Raw genomic sequence first — 22,476 nt, 5'->3', positions numbered from 1 at the left:
GTGACAAAACATTAAAAATTTTTTTATCAGTTAACACCTGTTGTCTTTGAAAAGAGGTGTTATGTTATATCAGGAAAGGGTTGGAGAGGGAGAGATGGATTATCAGTGGTTGTCTTGCAGATTTACCTAAATGTTGAGGTGAGAACTCTGTTCATGGCACTTGTTACACCACAAACAAGATCATGGCAGAAACTGAAAGGGAAAAGAAGTCTGTCAAATTCACCAATTTTGATACAACTAGTACTAATGTGTTTTAAAGTGAAAAATTAGGACATATTTTAATGCAACTAATACTAATATATTTTAAAGCAAAAAAATAGGATAAATGCCAAATCAGCTGGGTGCATAAATCAAGAATGTCCAGGGCAAACTGGGACTTATAGTCCTCTTATTTATTTCTTATAGAACCAAATCCAAACTCCTTACTCTGGTGTTAAAGTCAATCTGCTTTTTTCCCCCTCAGTTTCCTGGCATGCCTGCTCCATGTAAACTCCCCTGTGCTTTACTAATTTCTTATTTTGATTAATGTAGTATTGTCTGTTTGAAACTGTCCTTTTTACCAATCTCAGCATATCCAGTCCTACCTGTCCTTTTCTTATGAACCCTTCTGACTTTCCAAGTGGAAATTAATTTTTTTCTTCTGAACATCCATAGTTTTGTTTTTATTTTTGGCTGTGCTGGGTCTTCATTGCTGTGTGGGCTTTTCTCCGGTTGTTACAAGTAGGAGCTACTCTAGTTGTGGTGCACAGGCTTCTCATTGTGGAGCCCTCTTGTTGAGGAGCATGGGCTTCAGTATGCTCAGTATGAACTCAGTAGAGTGGCACTCCTGGGCTCTGGAGCACAGGCTCAGTAGTTGTAGTGCATGGGCTTAGTTGCTCTGCTGCATGTGGGTTCCTCCTAGATCAGGGATCAAACCTGTGTCTCCTGCATTGGTAGGTGGCTTCTTTACCACTGAGCCACCAGGGAAGCCTCCATCCATAGTTTTTTATATGACTACTCTTTGCCATTTACCATTTTATTTTTGTATTTTATTTACTGTTGTGTCTAGAGAGGACATAACAAATGAATAACAGCACTCAGAAAATAAGATTTGAGAGATGACAGATAGCCACTTGAATAATCAGCTTTGGATAATTGAGCTTTTGCATTCATCCATTTATTCATTCAACATTTATCAAAGCTTCTGTCATAGACTGCTTTGTGCTGTAGGCACAATGGTAAGCAAAGTAGACCTGGTCCCTGTCCCTGTTGTTACAGAGATTACATGTTTCACTTTTCTTACATTATTGCAGATATCTAAATAATTTTATGCCAAGGAGAAACTGTAGAGAACATAAACTTACATTTATTTTATAGAATGAGAAGTTAACAGTCCTTGTTATCGAGGTTAATGTATATAAAATAAGGAAACATTGGCTGTTACCTTGATTTAATTAAAAAAGAGATAAAGTAGCATTCCAAAAAAATTAATAAACCTAAAACTGGGTGACTTTTTAATGAGTGTGTTTCCTTCACAGCTGTATTGTAACTTGTGGAAGTGATGGTGATGTGAGGATTTGGGAAGATTTGGATGATGATGACCCTAAGTCCATTAATGTTGGAGAAAAAGCATATTCATGTGCTTTAAAGGTATTAAAAACAATTACAGCAATTGATATGAAATGACACTGCCATGTGATGTTTGGATGAAAAATATTTTTATAGAAGTTCTGAATGCAGATACATTTTTTATTTCTCTTATGAAATAATATTTTAAAATGTGTAATAATGCCATAATTTGCCTAACATTTTTACAGGTAAAATCTGAGTGGTTTATAAAAGGTGATTAATGGATAGTGACAGTGAGCCAGTTAAAATATAAGCAAGAAATTATACCTTATCTTTAGAGTTTTAAATGTTCCTGTTTTCCTTTGAAAATTAACAATATATTTTCAAAATTTTAGCTCACTAACTTGAGAAATTGTACTGGAAAAAAGGACTGTTTCATTAACTTCAAGATACAGACTTATTTTGTATTTCTAATGTTTTATTTAAAGTAAATATGGGAATGAGATATAGGTTCCTTGGAGAATGGAGCTATGTTTTCAGAAGGACTTTGCAAACTAAGTATCTGAGTTTTTATTTTTAATGAATTTTGAGTTAAGTGTATTGTATTTGGATAGAAAAAAGAATCTTTCTATAGAATTCATATATTTTTCAAACCTAGACTCATTAAGGTAGATGAGATGGTCTTATTTACATATTCTTTTTTAAGTAGTCATATAGGATAGAAAATATCTTCCCAGGAGAAAAATATAAATGACTGTTGTACATTAAATATGAGCTAAATCATAGCAAGGTTATGCCCAAAATCCTTCAAGCTAGGCTTTGACAGTATATGAACCGAGAACTTCCAGATGTGTATAAACTGGGTTTTGAAGAGGCAGAGGAGCCAGAGATCAAATTGCCAACACTTGTTGGATCATGGAGAAAACAAGGGAGTTCAGAAAGGCATCTACTTCTGCTTCATTGACTACACTAATGACTTTGACTGTGTGGATAACAGCAATCTGGAAAATTCCTAAAGAGTTGGGAATACCAGACCACCTTACCTGTCTACTCAGAAACTTGTATGCAAGTCAAGAAGCAACAGTTAGAGCCAGACATGGAACAACTGGTTCAAAATTAGGAAAGGAGTACAAGGCTATATATTGTCACCCTGCTTAAACTTCCATGAAGAGTATATCATGCGAAATGCTGGGTTGGATGAATCCCAAGCTGGAATCAAGATTGCCGGAAGAAATATCAACAGCCTCAGATAAGCAGGATGCAGATCATACAACTTTAATGGCAGAAAGTGAAAAGAAACTAAAGAGCTCTTGATGAGTGTGATAGAGGAGATTGAAAAAACTGGCTTGAAACTCAACACTAAAGAAACTTAAGATCGTGGCATCTGGTCCCATCACTTCATGACAAATGGAAGTGGAAAAAGTGGAAGCAGTGACAAATTTTCTTTTCTTGGGCTCCAAAATCACTGCAATGGTGACTGCAGCCATGAAATTAAAAGATGCTTTTGCTTGTGGAAGGAAAACTATGATAAACCTAAAGAGCATATTCAAAAACAGGCATATAATCAAAGGTCCATAGAGTCAAAGCTATGATTTTTCCAATAGCCATGTACTAATGTGAGAGTTGGACCATAAAGAAGACTGAACACTGAAGAACTGATGCTTTAAAATTATGATCTGCAGAAGACTTGAGGGTCCCTTGGACTATAAAGAGATCAAATCAGTCAATCCTAAAGGAAATCAATCCTGAATAGTCAATGGAAGAACTGATGCTGAAGCTAAAACTCCTATACTTTGGCCACCTGATGCAAAGAGTGGACTCATTGGAAAAGACCCTGATGCTGGGCAAGATTGACAGCAAAAGGAGAGGGGGATGGCAGAGGATGAGATGGTTAGATAGCCTCACGAAGTTGGTGGACATAAATTTGAGCAGTGCAAACTCTGGGAGATAGTGGAGGACAGAGAAGCCTGGTGTGCTGCAATCCATGGGGTCGCAAAGAGTCAGACAGAGCTTAGGGACTGAGCATCAACATCATTCGGCCCACTAGACGTCCCATGTTAAGTGCTAAAATGTTTGGCTTTAGGAATGGAATTTATAGTATAGGGTTGGCCGTGTAGGGTTGGCCTCAGAGTTCATTCTGGTTTTCCATAATGAGACAAAATCAGTCCTGATGTGGTGAAGCCACAGAGTGCAGGCCATGTTCTACCTAGCTCATGGCTCTTGTGGGGAGAGGAATTCCTCATGGAAATAACAGAAATCACTCAAGGCTTGTGGCAAAGAGAGTTTATTGAAAAGGAGCAGAGAGAGTTTCTGACGTAGACATCAGAAGGAGGTAGAGAAAATACCCTTGTCATCAGTTTGAGCAGAGCGTTACATACTTTTAATTAGTCACCAAGAATAAATCAAAAAACGTTTTCAAGGTTGTAAAAGCTCTATTGGACCTTTTTCCCCCCATAACATACTCTTGAGATAACACCAGCACAGGATTAGCTAGGGGGGATGTATTCCTACAACATGTCCTTGGGCTAGATATATTTTCACTGTGTAAGTCTTGAGGGAAAAACAGGTTCTCAGACAAGATATGTGGTTACCATTATAATCATTAACATGGAGTTAAAAAAAGAAGAAAAAAACATACACATGAGCAAGATGTATTGTTTGTGGAGTCTATGTGACTAGATGCTTTAAGGCAAAAGAATGTATAGAATGTTGGTCTTCTCCTCCTCCTTGAGGGTCCTTGGACTCCCTATAAACCCGCCTAAGCTTTAGCTGTCTCAATAACGTAAATAAAAGCCTGAATGAACTTTTTGGTAACCCAATACTTCAATGAAAAGATGTTTCCAAATAGCCATGCAAAGTTGACAGTTTTGCAATGTATTTCATTTAAAGCATAATTGGTTATAAGGAAAATATAATTAGGTGCTTTAATTGAGAACAAAGCAGAAAAAGAGTACCACCCTCAAAATAGTAAAAGTGGGATATATCAATGTATCTGTGAGTAGTTAACTATTGTTAGTAATTGCTTAGTATTTTTTTTTTTTTACAGTGTCTTTTTTACATTTTACAGTGTCCTTTTTTTCTCTGGGAAAATCAAAGCTCAGAGGAAGGTCAGATGGCTAGTAAGGAACACAATGGGCCCAAGTCATCCTTTACTGGGGTTCCTTCCTTCCTATGTACCAAGAAAAAGAATAGTCTTGACCTGATCCAGAACACAGCTCTGATCCTTTGAATGGTTTCTTTTTTTTCTTTCATTTTTACTAGTTGACATTATATACTGGTAGTGAGTTGATTTCCTAATAGATTTGTTTGAAAATGACTTCAGAGCAAGGCCTTTATTCGGGCCTTGCAAGGGAGTTAGTGTAGTTATGTATTTTAACATTTTCACATGAATAGAGGGCTAGTTAAAGTTGTGTTAAAGAACTACCAAGATTCTTTACTGGAGATAACTGAGGATGCTTAGTATTCTACAAAGAAATCTGTCTGCAAAGTAAAGAATAGGCAGGTTGCAGAATTTCTGCCCATGCACATAAATAAATAGTTGGTGTTTTAACAGTTTGGCCAAAGAACACTTTGCACCATCAGTGTTGTGTTGAGTTGGTTATAGTTTTTTGTTAATTCTCTTCTTGTTTTCACATTTAAATTATTGTTAGCTTATCTTCAACATTATCAATTTAGTTTATTGTGGGTTTTTAATTATATACAGTAGTTGCAAACAGGCATAAACAGTATTTTTCACCAGTGTTCCAGTAATTGAACTCAGAGGTGTTTATCACAGTTCAAATTTGAATTGGCTGTACCGTTGTTTGAACAGATGGATACATCTCCCCAAATACTGCTGTATGGTAACTTGCCATTGTATTACCAGGTTCTTTTCCCATTAGAATGGGAGCAGAGGCTGCAGATAAGCTGAGAGGTCCTAAGTATGCAAATATGGCTAAGACCTATTGCTGTAGGATAAAGTAAGTTCATTAACAAACTAGAATCTTTTGGCAGTTATTATTTAATATAAATTAAAAAATTGACCATATGATATTTTAAATTGTGTGTGGGGTTGGTAGACTATGAGTCACCCATCAGGACTTAATTCTTCCTGGATAAGTAATAAAAATTAAGGTGGTAGGGCAGATCCTTAACCTTTTATGATTCTTAGCTAAAAGCTCTGCAGAACAACAGTGTCTGCTGATCATATTCAGATCCTAAAATTTTCTATGTATACAGGTGTTTTTATAATACTAAATAAACACTACACTTCCATTACAGGGGACCTGGGTTCAATGCCTAGTTAGGGAACTAAGATCCTGCCTGCTACGTGGCGTGCTTAAAAAAAAGGGAGCAGTGAATTCTGCATTTAGACTTCACCCTATTCCAAAAAGACATCTGATGTTTGTTTTCCGGAAGCAGGGCAGCACTGATAGTGTGTCCATTGTGCTGTTCCCTCATTGAGACTGGCTATGTTTTCTTTCAGAGTCTCTTTTTTTGTGACATTTGGGAATCCATGAAACACTATTTAATTATTTTTCTTGGCAGAAGTACAAGAAAAATCAGAGGCTAAAAGTTGGGCTGATGAAGGGGGAATTAAATTTTCTAAAGACAGCAAATAAGTTTTTCTCACCAATAGCTATTTCAGAAAAGTTGTACATTGAGTGACTATTTTTCTCTTAACATGGATTACATTTGTAAATTTTTTGTTGTTGTTGTTGTTTTTTACAGGATATTTAACTACCGAGGGACTCCCAATTAATTCATTTTTACCAGTGTTTCTTTTATTTTTCTTTTAGAATGGAAAATTGGTCACCGCAGTATCTAACAATACTATTCAAGTGCACACATTTCCTGAAGGAGTTCCGGATGGAATATTGACTCGCTTCACCACAAATGCAAACCATGTGGTCTTTAATGGGGATGGTACAAAAATTGCTGCTGGATCTAGGTAAGGCTCTTTGGTATCAGAAAATGAAATAATACTAGAACAAAATGGCCTCATTCATTGGACTCAGGGTAACATTTTCAGGACTCTGGTCCTTCTTTGTTGTTGTTACTTAATTATTATATTTTAGTCTTTTTTTCTGGTAAATGTTTTTGATAAACTTGTGCTTCTTTGTGAATTGAGGTATATTGCTTTGTTGACAGCCTACTAAGTAAATATTGGAAAAGACTGAGGAAAGATGATAGTTGGATACAAAATTTAAAAAATTATTTTAGGTAGAACCTACACTGTACAGTTAGGATTTTTGTTTCTCTTGATGCTTATTTGTCATAGGAAGAAAGTGTAATTGGTGAATTGCTGAGTTGGAGTAAAAGGCCTAGTGCCTTTTTTTTTTTTTAAAGATTTACTTAATTTTTTGGCTGTCGTGGGTCTTTGTGGCAGAACATTGGCTTTCTCTGGTTGTGGCAAGCAGGGGCGGCTGTTTGTTGGGATGTGTGTACTTCTCATCGTGGCGGCTTCTTTTGTTGCAGAGCGTGGGCTCTAGGGCGAGTGGGCTTTAGTAGTTCGGTGTGGGTAGTTGTGGCTCGAGGGCTTAATTGCTGCACAGCATTTGAGATCTTTCCAGACCAGGGGTCAGACCAGTGTCCTTTGCATTGCAAGGCAGATTCTTAACCACTGGACCACGAGAGCAGTGCTGGCATAGTGCCTTTAAAAGTGATTATTACCGTAATTAGATTAGCAAATAATAGAAGCTTAAGATTTAACTAAGGAAGCCACTTCCTAAAAGTATTTGTGTTTAACATATAGGAAACCTTGAGTTATGTTTTATAGCATCTTTATAGAGCAGAAGGAGAAGGCAGTGGCAACCCACTCCAGTACTCTTGCCTGGAAAATCCCGTGGACGGAGGAGCCTGATAGGCTGCAGTCCATGGGGTCGAGAAGAGTCGGACACGACTGAGCGACTTCACTTTCATGCACTGGAGAAGGAAATGGCAACCCACTCCAGTGTTCTTGCCTGGAGAATTCCAGGGACGGGAGAGCCTGGTGGGCTGCCTGCCGTCTATGGGGTCGCACAGAGTCGGACACGACTGAAGCAACTTAGCAGCAGCAGCATAGAGCAAAACTAAAAGATAAGTTATTAGATATGCATGCCAGATTTCACATGTTGCTACAAAGAAATGATGGCATTTACTCTTGTGTTTTTTGAAATATTTGGGTCATAGCTTTTGAGAGCCTTTTGCATTGATATTTATTGATATACATTACTCTTTTTGTTCTTAGTGACTTTCTAGTCAAAATTGTGGATGTGATGGATTGCAGCCAACAGAAAACATTTCGAGGACATGATGCCCCTGTTTTAAGTCTTTCCTTTGACCCTAAGGACATCTTTCTGGTAATCATTTTTTCTCCTCTTTTTGCATTTTTTGGTGAATATGTTTAAAGCTGTAAGAAAATTAGCATAAAATTTCATGCAATTGATATAAGCCTGTTTGAACCAGTTTCCATATAGTATTATGGCTCTAACTATAGAGAAATCTATTGTTTTATTCCTGCAGGCATCATCTAGTTGTGATGGATCTGTCAAAGTGTGGCAAATTTCAGATCAGGTAAACTCATCAATTTGAATTTAAAACTGTTTGCCTATTTGTTCATATATTGGGTGTTACATAATGTATTATTGGGCCAAATTAGTAATTCTTTTCCTTCATAGTTCATTTCTCTTCAGTAGCATAAAATACTGGTTTTGTGATTGAATTCCACAGTAATCTATTCAAAAATAAATATGTTGAAGACTAATTGATTTTGTACCCAATCACAAAGGAAATTATAGATTTATATTTCATTTTTAGGTTTGGTAAGTCAGTAAGGGAAATTTGATCATTATATATTTACAAACTAATTACCATATTTTGGTCCCTAGATGTTGGGGATTCAAAAATAAGACATGGGCCACACTTGATTTGGAGAGTCACACAATTTATTCTAACCCAGCCTGATAGTAGTTTTAAAAGAGGTATGAAGAAAGTGCTTTCTGGATCGGCAGAAGGAACAATTAATTCTTCCTGAGGCAATCAGAGGAGGCTTGGCATTTGTGGGGATGATGTGGCTGATGAGAAAAACATCCCCTACAGATACATTTCAGCTCATAGCCACAGTCCCTTCCCTCATGTTTGAACTATTTAAAAGAATTGATTTTGACAGCTTGACATTTTACAGTAGATCTCTCAAGTTTCTTTTCATAATTACTTTAAGATTTTAATGTACTGGGGGTTTTTGTTTGTGTTTATTCAGTGAGTATATTGTTTGCTTCTTCTACATAGGAAATACTCTTATTGAGTTAATTATTTAAGACTCGTGCGCTTTGTAATTCTGAAAAACTTAAAGGAACTTAGGTAAATCGAATACTGTATTATAATTAGGTTAAAGTGAATTAAGTTGCTTTTTTCTGAGTGATATATCAGTTTGAAGAAACCACTTATTAAATGTATTTGGTGCTGCTTATCTTTTGGGGAGAGTTTTCATAAAGGGAAACAAATTTTTATTTTGCATTTTATTTTGCATTTTTATTTATTTAAAATGATTATTTTTCAGTCAGAAGACTTAGATTTTCCTGTTTTTTTTTTTTTTAATCAGACGTGTCCTATTAGTTGGCCATTGCTACAAAAATGCAATGATGTGGTAAATGCAAAATCAATCTGCAGACTTGCTTGGCAGCCAAAAAGTGGGAAGGTGAGTGACTCTTATTTTTCAACCTTTGTTTTATTTATATGTTTTGGTCCTTGTTGTCTTTGAGTGTAAGAATAGTTTTTTTAATTGTAACTATTTCATTTATTCTATAAATTTTAGAGCTAAAAGCCAATTAATCATTATTAAAAAGTTTTAAGAAACATTTCAACTTTTGTCTTTTTTTCTATTTTTTTTCCCTTTATTTTTCTAAATGAAACTATGGAAACAGTCTTGTTATGTCAACTTTTACTACTAGTGTTTAACATTTTGGGGATACTTGCTGATACAGTTAGACAATGGAAGGATATGAGACATTTGAAAGAAGAGAAGGAGAATGTATACAAGAAAATGCTTGTATCTCAAGAAAATCAACTGAGGGAAAAATATTACAGATATGAAAATTCAGTCAGGTAGTTGGAAGCAAAATTATGAAACCAGTAACAGTCCTGTATACAAACAGCAGCCATTTAGAAAATATGGTGGGAAAAGATAAAATAACTTGGAGTAAACTCCAAAAAATGTGTAAAAGCCAAATAAAGAGAAACATGCTACCCAGAAGAGTAAAAGAAAACTTTAGAAAAAAATTTATCCCATTCTTTTTTCTAAGTTACTTATTTATTGAGGAATAGGTGATTTACAATGTTATGTTAGTATCAGATGTACAATAGTGATTCAGAATTTTTGTAGATTGTATTCCATTTAAAGTTACATAAAATATTGGCCGCATCCCCTGTGCAATATATCCTTTTAGCTTATTTATTTTATACAGTATAGTTTGTACTTCTCAATCTCTAGCCCCTCTTTTGCACTTCGCCTCTCTTCTCAGTGGTAACCACTAATTTGTTCTATTTATCTGTGAGTCTGTTTCTGTTTTATTTATTCATTTTATTTACTTATTTTATTTTTTAAATTCCAGATGTAAGTAATAACATACAGTATTTGCCTTTCTCTGACTTATTTCACTAAGCATAATACCTCCAGGTTTATCCATGTTGTTGCAAATGAAAATATTTAGAAAAGTACATTAAAAAATATATCCCATTATTTGAAATGAATTTTTGATATTATTATATCAGTTATTCGGAGAAGGCAATGGCACCCCACTCCAGTACTCTTGCCTGGAAAATCCCATGGACGGAGGAGCCTGGTAGACTGAAGTCCATGGGGTCGCTAAGAGTTGGACACGACTGAGTGACTTCACTTTCACTTTTCACTTTCATGCATTGGAGAAGGGAATGGCAACCCACTCCAGTGTTCTTGCCTGGAGAATCCCAGGGACAGGGGAGCCTGGTGGGCTGCCGTCTATGGGGTCGCACAGAGTCGGACACGACTGAAGTGACTTAGCAGCAGCAGCATATCAGTTATTACTTAAGTTATTTATAGTCTTGAAAACATTCAATATAAAATATCAGTAAGATGTTTAGGGGGACCAAAGAACTTATTCTAAAGCCATATGGAAAACTAAAAGTTTTGAAAAAGAAAAGTGGTGAAATCTAGTTAAATCAAATATATAATGTGCTATGGAAATCAAAAGTTTGCTGCTTACTTATGAGTAGATATCTATTAAACAGAGAGGTAGATCAAGCATATGTGGGAAGTTAGTATATTGTAAAGGTGAAGAAAAGGAGATTTAATAAAGGTACTGGCAAAAGACATAAATATCAGGAGGTGAGAATTACTGAGAACCATCTTGAGGCCTTCCTATCACATGGTGAATCTCATTATATAAATATTTGCTGTATTTTTCAAATTATCTGTGTATGTGAAAATTTTGAGAAAAAATTTATAAGTTTGGTAATATAAAAAAAAATATTTCAGTGGCAAAGGACAAATGTAAACTGAGAGCTTGAAATAATATGATAGAATTCATTTCTTTGATAGTCAAAGAGTTCTTATAAATCAGTAAGATCCCAATAAAAAGATGAACAAGGACGTTAGCAGACAGTGTATAGAAAAAGATACACAAATGGCTTTTACATATGAAAATACACATGCAGCCTTTCATACTAAGGACTTCCCTAGTAGGTCAGATGGTAAAGAATGTGTCTGCAACGCAGGAGACCTAGGTTTGATCCCTGGGTTAGAAGGTCTCCTGGAGAAGGGAATGGCGACCCACTCCAATTCTTGCCTAGAAAATTCTCAAGACAGAGGAGCCTGGTGGGCTACAGTCCATGGGGTTGCAAAGACTTGGACAGGATTGAGCAACTAACACTTGCTTTCATACTGAAAGAAATACAAATTGATCATCTGTTTTTCATTTGTCTGATTCTCAAACTTCAAAAGGTTGATATAAACTGTGTGGAAGAGTATATGGCAGTTTTTATTGGAATGCATGACCAATAGAACTAGTTCTAGGATATATTCTATAGATACATTTGCACATATGCACTATGTATCATGTACGGCAAAAATGTCTTATCATTATTTGTAGTAGCAAAAGATTGTAAACATCCTAAATGTTCTTTAATAGAGAACTAGTCAAATTGTGGTGTTTATTCCTGGGAGTGGGATACGCTGCAACTGTTAGAATGAGGTATATCTGTGTCTTCACAGGGAATAATCAATCTTTAGAAATACTAAAAACATCAGGCTATAGAGCTGTAGATACAGATAGTAGATAGAATGCTGTTTATTGTTTCTATTTGCATATATGTACATAGTGCATTCTTGTATAGACTGTGCTTAAGTTCTTTGCTTTTGGAAAGTAGAAATAGGATTTAGGGATTAGAGAGACTTACTTTTCAATGTATACCCTTTAGTGTCATGTAAACTTTGATGAGTACATTCAGCATTAAAGTGATAGTTGAAAAATCTGATATGTATTTTTCTTTGCTTATGAAACAACAAAATTTTAAAAACAATACTTTTTTTGGTAAGTGTGAAAAGAATATGTCATTTTCTACTAATCTATTTCTTTGGAAGAATACGTAGGAAGATAAGTTTCCTTTTTCTAAGATACACAAAGTATTGTGGCTCTTTTCTTTCCTTCCAGCAAATGAGATGAATTAAAAAAATTTTTTTTGTTTGTTTGGCCACACATTGTGGCCTGTGAAACTAGGACCAAGGGTTAAACTTGAGCCCCTGCGGTGGGAGCACAGCGTCTCAACCACTGGACCACCAGGAAAGTCCAGGATGAAGTTCTAGATCCAAAGTGCTTATATACCTTAAGAAATGGTATTAAAAATACGAGTATTATAAGTGCTTTGTGTTTCAGTACCAGCAGTTGAGTGATCATCACCCATTCTTTGCTCATTAGGATTTTAAGTAACCTTCTGAGTTTGGTTATTTGCCAATTAAAATATAGCTTTGCTCTTATTTGGATGAATTTTCTGCTTTTTTTCCTCTTTAAACCTAACTTTTATTTAAATCATTTATCTTTCCTAATAGTTACTGGCAGTTCCTGTGGAAAAATCTGTTAAGCTATATAAAAGAGAAACTTGGAGTAACCAGTTTGATCTTTCAGATGATTTGATTTCTCAGGTAGGTTTTGTAAGTGATAACTTTCAAGAGGCTAACGGGAATATTTACTGCATACTTTGCGTTAATACAGTTACAGTTAAGTATTGTTGGACATGGAGAAGAACTCCATCTTCCGCCCCTCAGCCTTTCTACATTTAGCCAATAATTGGACAGTAGATAAGTCTTTGTTAGGTCCTATTTGACCATTCTCCTTTGTGAAACTTGATAAGAAAATCTTTTAATTTGTAAGAAGTCAAATGCCTAGCATAGTATTGGAATAGGTAACTCTCACATTATTAGTACTAAGCATTTATTGTTAAGTGAACTTCACTGAGACTTGTTTATTAGACCCTGGAATTTTAGAACAGGAAAGGTTGTTGGTCTGTGTGTGTGTCTCTCTCTCACCCCCTTTTCTCTCATTCTACCCATTTTGCAGTTAGGAAACAGAGGCCCAGTAGGTCAGCAATTATGCTTCTGTGACTCACTTCACTTCCTAGTTCTTCATCTTGATGACTGCTAAGAGGATAACTTGTGTTCTCTTTCCAGGATAAAAGCATTTCTTAGACTCTATTTTTAAAAGTGTGCTAGTGTAATTTTCTGATGATAAACAAACTAGTAGCCGCTATTCCTTTGTTAAATATTACTGGAAAAGAACATTTAAAAATAAGTAAACTTTGTCTTGCCATTTGTGTATCAGATTTAAATAAAAATTGGATATAATAATAAGGATTATAAAATTTTGAATTTGGTAATAAAATGAGTTTTTTTGTTTCAAATTATATAAAATAGTTATTTATTATTGTTTTTCTTTACTAGACACTGAATATAGTAACCTGGTCTCCTTGTGGACAGTATTTAGCTGCAGGGAGTATTAATGGTTTAATTATAATTTGGAATGTGGAAACCAAAAATTGCATTGAAAGGTATGATTCAGTAAATCTTTTGTCTCTTTTTTGCTTATTTCTATTAGATTTTTGTTTTATTATTAAACATTTCAAATTTGTGTTTATTAGATTGTTAAAATGCACACTAATAGATACGTTTATCAAAACTTTGCTAAATAAAATTTATCTACAGAAATGGATAGCTTATAATTTTATTTTATTTATTTTATTTTTTATTTTTTGATAGCTTATAATTTTCTTGACAAGGTTTTAAGAGCTTACATTTTAATTTTTAGGGTGAAACATGAGAAAGGTTATGCAATTTGTGGCCTGTCATGGCATCCTACTTGTGGTCAAATAGCTTATACTGATGCAGAAGGAAATCTGGGACTCCTGGAGAATGTTTGTGACCCCAGTGGGAAGATGTCAAACAGTAAGGTAATAAGTAATAGGGTCGAACAGTTTCTTCAGTCTTTCTGTGGTCGTATGAGTTTGGGAAACACTGCAAACCAGGTTACTTTCTTTGAAAATTATAATTTATGTTTTTAGATGTTCAGTAATACTCTATCACAGAACTGTTTAAACTTGTTTTATCCTCATGTTTCACAAACACATTTTCCTAAGGAACTTTTTTCCCCTCCATATAATGTCCATTAATATTCCATGGCTCTCCAAGAAATGCCTTTGTGAAATACTGCTTTAGTATTCTTGTGTTCTAGGAATTTTTAGTTAAATGTTTTATAGATGAAAATTAGAGTTAATAGCTGTAATTTAGTTTAACCTAAAGTTTTTCTGTCCTGAATTAGAGTTATCTCAGAGCTTGTTTTATGTATGCTCAAATACCTGATACCTGAAAGCCCCACTAAAACTACTGAATTTTATTTTTTTATGTTTATTTATTTATTTTGGGCTATGCTGGGTCATTTGTGCTTTCTCTAGTTGCAGCGAGTGGGGGCTACTCTACAGCTGTGGTACATAGATTTCTCATTGTGGTGGCTTCTGCTGCGGAGCACAGGCTCTAGATGCACAGGCTCAGTAGTTACGGATTTCTGGCCTTATTGCCCCATGGCATGTGGGATTTTCCCAGAACAGGAATTGAACCCAATGCACAGTGAAACCCAACCCAACCCAATTGAACCCAATCAAACCCAGTCCAATTCTTAACCGATGGACCACCAGGGAAATCCCAACAATTTTTTTAAGTGCATGATCTCATAAAGAAGATAGTTGAAATGATGATAGTTAAAAAGTAAAAAATCTGAAAGTTGAAAAATAGGACAATTAGAAACTAGATTGAACTTCTCAAAAAGCTGAGTCCTAAAACTGCTGCAATGGGGGTCAGCTGAAGTGCCATTTAGTTTGCTTGGCTTAATCCCCAAAATTCAGAATTTGGTAGCCCTAGGTACAGTCAGCAAAAATAAGACCAGGAGCTGACTGTGGCTCAAATCATGAACTCCTTATTGCCAAATTCAGACTTAAATTGAAGAAAGTAGGGAAAACCACTAGACCATACAGGTATGACCTAAATCAAATCCCTTATGATTATACAGTGGAAGTGAGAAATAGATTTAAGGGCCTAGATCTGATAGATAGAGTGCCTGATGAACTATGGAATGAGGTTCCTGACATTGTACAGGAGACAGGGATCAAGACCATCCCCGTGGGAAAGAAATGCAAAAAAGCAAAATGGCTGTCTGGGGAGGCCTTACAAATAGCTTTGAAAAGAAGAGAAGCGAAAAGCAAAGGAGAAAAGGAAAGATACAAGCATTTGAATGCAGAGTTCCAAAGAATAACGAGAAGAGATAAGAAAGCCTTCCTCAGCGATCAATGCAAAGAAATAGAGGAAAACAACAGAATGGGAAAGACGAGAGACCTCCTCAAGACAATTAGAGATACCAAGGGAACATTTCATGCAAAGATGGGCTTGATTAAGGACAGAAATGGTATGGACCTAACAGAAGCAGAAGATATTAAGAAGAGGTGGCAAGAATACACAGAAGAACTGTACAAAAAGATCTTCACGACCCAGATAATCACGATGGTGTGATCACTGACCTAGAGCCAGACATCCTGGAATGTGAAGTCCAGTGGGCCTTAGAAAGCATCACTACGAACAAAGCTAGTGGAGGTGATGGAATTCCAGTGGAGCTCTTTCAAATCGTGAAAGATGATGCTGTGAAAGTGCTGCCCTCAATATGCCAGCACATTTGGAAAACTCAGCAGTGGTCACAGGACTGGAAAAGGTTAGTTTTCATTCCAATCCCAAAGAAAGGCAATGCCAAAGAATGCTCAAACTACCACACAATTGCACTCATCTCACATGCTAGTAAAGTAATACTCAAAATTTTCCAAGCCAGGCTTCTGCATTATGTGAACCGTTAACTTCCTGATGTTCAAACTGGTTTTAGAAAAGGCAGAGGAACCAGAGATCAAATTGCCAACATCCACTGGATCATGGAAAAAGCAAGAGAGTTCCAGAAAAGCACCTATTGCTGCTTTATTGATATGCCAAAGCCTTTGACTGTGGGGATCACAATAAACTGTGGAAAATTCTGAAAGAGATGGGAATACCAGACCACCAGATCTGCCTCTTGAGAAATCTGTATGCAGGTCAGGAAGCAACAGTTAGAACTGGACATGGAACAAAAGACTGGTTCCAAATAGGAAAAGAAGTACGTCAAGGCTGTATATTGTCACCCTGCTCATTTAACTTCGATGCAGAATACATCATGAGAAACGCTGGACTGGAAGAAACACAAGCTGGAATCAAGATTGCTGGGACAAATATCAATAACCTTAGATATGCAGATGACACCACCCTTATGGCAGAAAGTGAAGAGGAACTAAAAAGCCTCTTGATGAAAGTGAAAGTGGAGAATGAAAAAGTTGGCTTAAAGCTCAACATTCAGAAAACGAAGATCATGGCATCCAGTCCCATCACTTCATGGGAAATAGATGGGGAAACAGTGGAAACAGTGTCAGACTTTATTATTCTGGGCTCCAAAATCACTGCAGATGGTGACTGCAGCCATGAAATTAAAAGACGCTTACTCCTTGGAAGGAAAGTTATGACCAACCTAGATAGCATATTGAAAAGCAGAGACATTACTTTGCCAACAAAGGTCCGTCTAGTCAAGGCTATGGTTTTTCCTATGGTCATATATGGATGTGAGAGTTGGACTGTGAAGAAGGCTGAGCACCAAAGAATTGATGCTTTTGAACTGTGGTGTTGGAGAAGACTCTTGAGAGTCCCTTGGACTGCAAGGAGATCCAACCAGTCCATTCTGAAGGAGATCAGCTCTGGGATTTCTTTAGAAGGAATGATGCTAAAGCTGAAACTCCAGTACTTTGGCCACCTCATGCAAAGAGTTGACTCATTGGAAAAGACTCTGATGCTGGGAGGGATTGGGGGCAGGAGGAGAAGGGGACGACAGAGGATGAGATGGCTGGATGGCATCACTGACTCAATGGACGTGAGTCTCAGTGAACTCCGGGAGTTGGTGATGGACAGGGAGGCCTGGCGTGCTGTGATTCATGGGGTCGCAAAGAGTCGGACACGACTGAGAGACTGAACTGAGGTACATAAAAGTGGAGCCGAAAACAGGAGGGTTCATTTAGTAAGCAAATAGATCCCTCCAGTCTCAGCAGCAGTGAGCACAGCTGGGTAATTGTCCTCCTTCAACCAGTGTACATTCTGGCAAAAAGCTGGAGACTCGTTCTCCAAGTAAGGTTACACTGGGTACCACTGAGTGGTGTTGGGTGAAGGGGAAAAACTGTTCTGAAAAATAATACATGAAAGTGTATATACTTGAACATTCAAATTTCCAGCTCACTTTTCATACTTGGCTCCCAGAGCATTGTCAGCCAGTCTTACACTTTTCAAGCAGGAGATTGGAAGATCTTTGGGGGAATCTCTGTAGGGAAAAAGACCAAAACAGAAGAATTTTATTTTCTGACGTATAGTTGACATACAGTATTATGTAAGTTACAGGTATATAACATAATGATTCCCAATTTTTAAAGGATGTACTCCATTTATAGTTATTATAAAATACTGGCTATGTTTTCGTGCTGTACAGCATATCCTTGTAGCTTATTTTTTCCTGAATAGCTTTATTGAAGTACAGTTGATACAAAGTAAACTGCACATACTTGAAATGTATAATTAGGTAAATTTTGAAACCATAACTATAATCAAGATAGTGAACAAACTCATCATCTGTTTTTATATTAAACCTGTAACACTGACTATATGTATGTATAACATTGATAAAAACAAAAAGTAAATTGAGAAATAATTTTTAGTTCAACAAGGTCCTATTGTGTAGCACAGGCAACCTATGATAAACCATAATGGAAAAGAATATGAAAAAGAATACACATATGTATAACTGAATCAGCTGAAGTTAACACTGTAAATCAACTGTTCTTCAATAAAATTTTAAAGAATTAAAAAAAAATTTAGTTTGTCACCTCTTATAAAACCTTAGCTCTTCTATTTAGACTTGCCTTCTCTCTCCTTTTTGCTTTTGTTCCTCACAGCACATATTTCTGTTACAACACCTCTAGCACTGAGTGGCCCTCTCCACAAGGAAAAGATTAAAATCCTCATTTTTGATAACAAAGCTAAAAGCAAATTTATTACCAACTTGAGTATGTAAACATTTAGGACTATGGATAAAATAGTTAAATATCTTCTTTTAGCATTTAGTTATTTAATTATTCAGTCATATGAACTCAGAAATATTTTTCCTGTTCTCTCATTTTTTAAATATCAACTTTCTAGAACACATTTATATGCATTTCCACCTAACAGATTTGTGATACAGTCCCTTTTAAATCCATTAATGGTGTTCTTACTAGACTTTTATTCCAAGCTGTTTTTCCTTTGACTTAACATTGTATGGTTTTTATTCATTCTGTATTAATAACTGTGATCTTTACAGCATAACTGCTTACTGCTCACTTTTTAAAGTGATTTCAAAAATTTTTTACAGTGACATTCAGTACTTGCAATATATTCATATTCCTAGGAATCAATGATTAATGTTGAATTTAATTGCCACTTTTGTTTTTCTGTTGGTTCTGTTTACTTCTGTAAGCATCAAAAAATTTCCAAAAATATCCCCAGAACAAGCTTTAACTGAGATCATTTAAACATCTTACCTAGGCAGTATCTTGTTCAAAAAGAAAATAAAGAGAGAATATCTTATAGTGAGAGACTTTGCAAGGACTCATAGGTGACTTCTTTTCTGGATAATGATTGTGAAGAATAAAATCTTGCTTTATATTTGGATATACACATGTATTCTTTATGTGTCTGTCTTATACTGCCACCTTATCTATAGACTATAAGGCATTTAAAGTAAGGACTAGGTCTTTCATAATGTAAATAGCAGTCCTAATAAATATATTTGTCAATTATTTTTACCACGGCATTTGCTTACTCAGTAGAGTTTATAGGTACATGTTAAAAGGTTGCCTTTTGAGTAATTGTGTTTATCTAAATAGTTCACTAATACTTTCTTATTTGTATTAATTTGTTCAAGGTGTCTAGCAGAGTAGAAAAGGATTATAATGATCTTTTTGATGGAGATGATACAAGTAATGTTGGTGACTGTCTAAATGACAATGCAGTCAAAACTCACTCTTTTTCAAAGAGGATTGTAAATGATGAGGAAGATGATGATGACCTTATGCTGGCTTCAGGTCGTCCTAGACAGCGAAGTCACATCCTCGAAGATGATGAAAACTCAGTTGGTATGAGTTGACTTTGTGAATGTGATAATCCATCCTGTTGATCAATATTTTCCATTTTTTATTAAAACTATTATTCAAAGTCAGTATTGAGCTGGTAAGTAAAGAGTACATCAAAGGCTGTGTATTGTCACCCTGTTTATTTAATTTATATGCAGAGTGCATCATGAGAAATGCTGGACTGGATGAAGCACAAACGAATCAAGATTGCCATGAGAAATACCAATAACTTCAGATATGCAGATGACACCACCCTTATGGCAGAAAGCAAAGAAGAACTAAAGAGCCTCTTGATGAAAGTGAAAGAGGAGAGGGAAAAAGCTTGCTTAAAACTCAGCATTCAGAAAACTAAGATCATGGCATCTAGTCCCATCACTTCATGGCAAATAGATGGGGAAACAATGGAAACAGTGAGAGACTTTTTTTCGGGGGGTTCCAAAATCACTGCAGATGATGACTGCAGCCATGAAATTAAAAGACGCTTGCTCCTTGGAAGAAAAGCTGTGACCAACCTACACAGCATATTAAAAAGCAGAGACATTACTTTGCCGACAAAGGTCTGTCTAGTCAAAGCTATGGTTTTTCCAGTGGTCATGTATGGATGTGAGAGTTGGACTATAAAGAAAGCTGAGTGCCGAAGAATTGATGCTTTTGAACTGTTGTGTTCAAGAAGACTCTTGAGAGTCCCTTAGACTGCAGGGAGATCCAACCAGTCCATCCTAAAGGAAATTAGTCCTGAATATTCATTGGAAGGACTGATGCTGAAGCTGAAGCTCCAATACTTCAGCCACCTGATGCGAAGAACTGACTCATTTCAAAGGACCCTGATGCTGGAAAAGATTGAAGGCAGGAGAAGGGGACGACAGAGGATGAGATGGTTGGATGGCATTGCCGACTCAATGGACATGAGTTTGAATAAATTGCAGGAGTTGGTGATGGACAGGGAGGGGGTCTGGTGTGCTGCAGTACATGGGGTCACAAAGAGTTGGATATGACTGAGCAACTGAACTGAACTGATGATTGAGTTGGTAAAGTGTTGCCATGCTATTAAATACATATGTTGAAAAACATTTCATCCTAAAAAAAACAATGATCTAAAGCTTCTGCTTTAGCAATCTAGAAAAAGAGGAAATTAAATCCCAAGCAAGCAGAAGAAAGGAAATAATAACAGGCTACAACATGGATAAACCTTGAAAACATTATACTAAGTGAAAGAAGCCAGTCACAAAGCTATAAATTACATCATTCCATTCATGTACAATGTTCAGAACAGAGAAATCGGTGGAGACAAAGTAAATTAGTGGTTGCATAAGGATGAATAGAGAAGTAGAGAGTCATAGCTAAGAGGTACAGGGTTTCATTTTGAGGTGAGGAAAATGCTTTAAAATTGTGCTGATGGTTGCACATTTCTATGAATATACCAAAAACCATGAAATTGTACACTTTAAATGGGTCAATTATATGGCATGTCAGTTATATCTCAATAAAGCTGTTAAATTTTTTTTTGAAGAGTAGAAGTCAATGAAATTGACGACCTAAAGGTATTTGTTGTTGTTCAACCACTAAGTTGTGCCCAACTCTTTGTGACCTCATGGACTGCAGCATGCCAGGCTTCCTTGTCCTTCACTATCTCCTGGAGTTTGCTCAAATTCATGTCCATTGAGTCGATGATGCCATCCAACCATCTCATCCTCTGTCGCCCTCTTCTCCTCCTGCCCTCCATCTTTCCCAGCATCATCATCTTTTCCAGTGAGTTGGCTGTTCACATCAGGTGGTCAAGGTATTTAGAGCTTCAGCTTCAGCAGTAGTCCTTCCAATAAATATTCAGTGTTGACTTCCTTTAGGATTATCCGGTTTGGTTTCCTTGCTATCCAAGGGACTGTCATGAGTCTTCTCCAGCACCAAAAATTCGAAAGCATCAATTCTTCGACACTCAGCTTTCTTTATGGTCCAGCTCACACATCTGTATGTGACTACTGGAAAAACCATAGCTTTGACTATACACACCTTTGTCAGCAAAGTAATGTCTCTTTTTTTAATATGCTGTCTAGGTTGGTCATAGCTTTTCTTCCAAGAAGCGAGCCTCTTTTCATTTTGTGGCTGTAGTCACTGTCCATAGTGATTTTGGGGCCCAAGAAAATAAAATCTATCACTGTTACTCCACTTTTTGCCCTTCTAGTAGCCATGAAGTGATGGAACCAGATGCCATGATCTTAGTTTTTTGAATGTTGAGATTTAAGCCAGTTTTTTCATTCTCCTCAGGAGGCTCTTCAGTTCCACTTCACTTGCTGCCTTAAGGGTGGTATCATCTGTATATCTGATGTTACTGCTATTTCTCCCAGCCATCTTGATTCCAGCTTGTGCTTCTTCCAGTCCAGCGTTTTGCATGATGTACATAAATAAGCAGAGTAACAAAATACAGCCTCGACATACTCCTTTCCCAATTTGGAACCAGTCCATTGTTCGTGTCTGGTTCTAACTGTTGCTTCTTGACCCACATATAGGTTTCTCAGGAGAGAGTTAAGGTGGTCTGGTACTCCCATCTCTTAAGAATTTTCCATAGTTAGTTGTGATCCGCACAGTCAAAGGGTTTAGCATACTCAGTGAAGCAGAAGTAGATTTTTTGGAATTCTCTTGCTTTTTGTATGATCCAGCAGATGTTGGCAATTTGATCTCTGGTTCCTCTGACTTTTCCAAATCCAGTTTGTACATCTGCAAGTTCTCAGTTCATGTACTGTTCAAGCCTAGCTTGAAGGATTTTGAGCATTACTGTGCTAGCATTAAACCAAAAGCTAATTCTTTGAAAAGGTCAATAAAACTGATACATCCCTATCCTGAGTGATCAAGAAATAAAGATGCAAATGATTGATGTAAGTAGTGAAGGTATATCATCATCGTGTATCCCATAGACCTTCACTATCCAATATGATGGCCACTAGCCCCTTGTGGCTACTGAGCACTGAAAATGTGGCTAGTTCAAATTGAGATGTGTTGTGATTATTAAATGTGACAAGATTTTGAAGACAGTACAAAAAAGAGAATGTAAAATATCTGGCCATTTTTTACATTGAGTACCTGTTGAAATTATATTTTAAATACAGTATGTTATTAAAATTAATTACACCTGTGTCTTTTACTATTTAAAATATGGCTGTTAGAAAATCTTAAGTTACA

The 22,476-nt window shown here is 36.3% G+C and overlaps 1 protein-coding gene across 2 annotated transcripts in view; it reads left to right on the top strand.

Moving 5' to 3' along the window:
• WDHD1 (WD repeat and HMG-box DNA binding protein 1) overlaps window positions 1-22,476 on the top strand; it is a 53,620-nt gene that overhangs the window by 6,703 nt on the left and 24,441 nt on the right. Inside the window, exons 3-11 of one of the 2 annotated variants that reach the window (XM_061428955.1) lie at window positions 1,518-1,629; window positions 6,327-6,478; window positions 7,757-7,868; window positions 8,032-8,082; window positions 9,110-9,205; window positions 12,590-12,682; window positions 13,478-13,584; window positions 13,842-13,983; window positions 19,206-19,305. In XM_061428955.1, the coding sequence (XP_061284939.1) occupies window positions 1,518-1,629; window positions 6,327-6,478; window positions 7,757-7,868; window positions 8,032-8,082; window positions 9,110-9,205; window positions 12,590-12,682; window positions 13,478-13,584; window positions 13,842-13,983; window positions 19,206-19,305 (965 nt within the window). Of the gene's footprint in view, window positions 1-1,517; window positions 1,630-6,326; window positions 6,479-7,756; window positions 7,869-8,031; window positions 8,083-9,109; window positions 9,206-12,589; window positions 12,683-13,477; window positions 13,585-13,841; window positions 13,984-19,094; window positions 19,306-22,476 lie in introns of both variants that reach the window. The other variant, XM_061428954.1, reaches the window with a different exon arrangement.

This window comes from Bos javanicus, chromosome 10, assembly GCF_032452875.1.
Source record: "Bos javanicus breed banteng chromosome 10, ARS-OSU_banteng_1.0, whole genome shotgun sequence".
Taxonomy (NCBI): Eukaryota; Metazoa; Chordata; class Mammalia; order Artiodactyla; family Bovidae; genus Bos; species Bos javanicus.
Note: the sequence above shows the minus strand (reverse complement) of the source record. Positions and strands in the feature narration are given on the sequence as shown.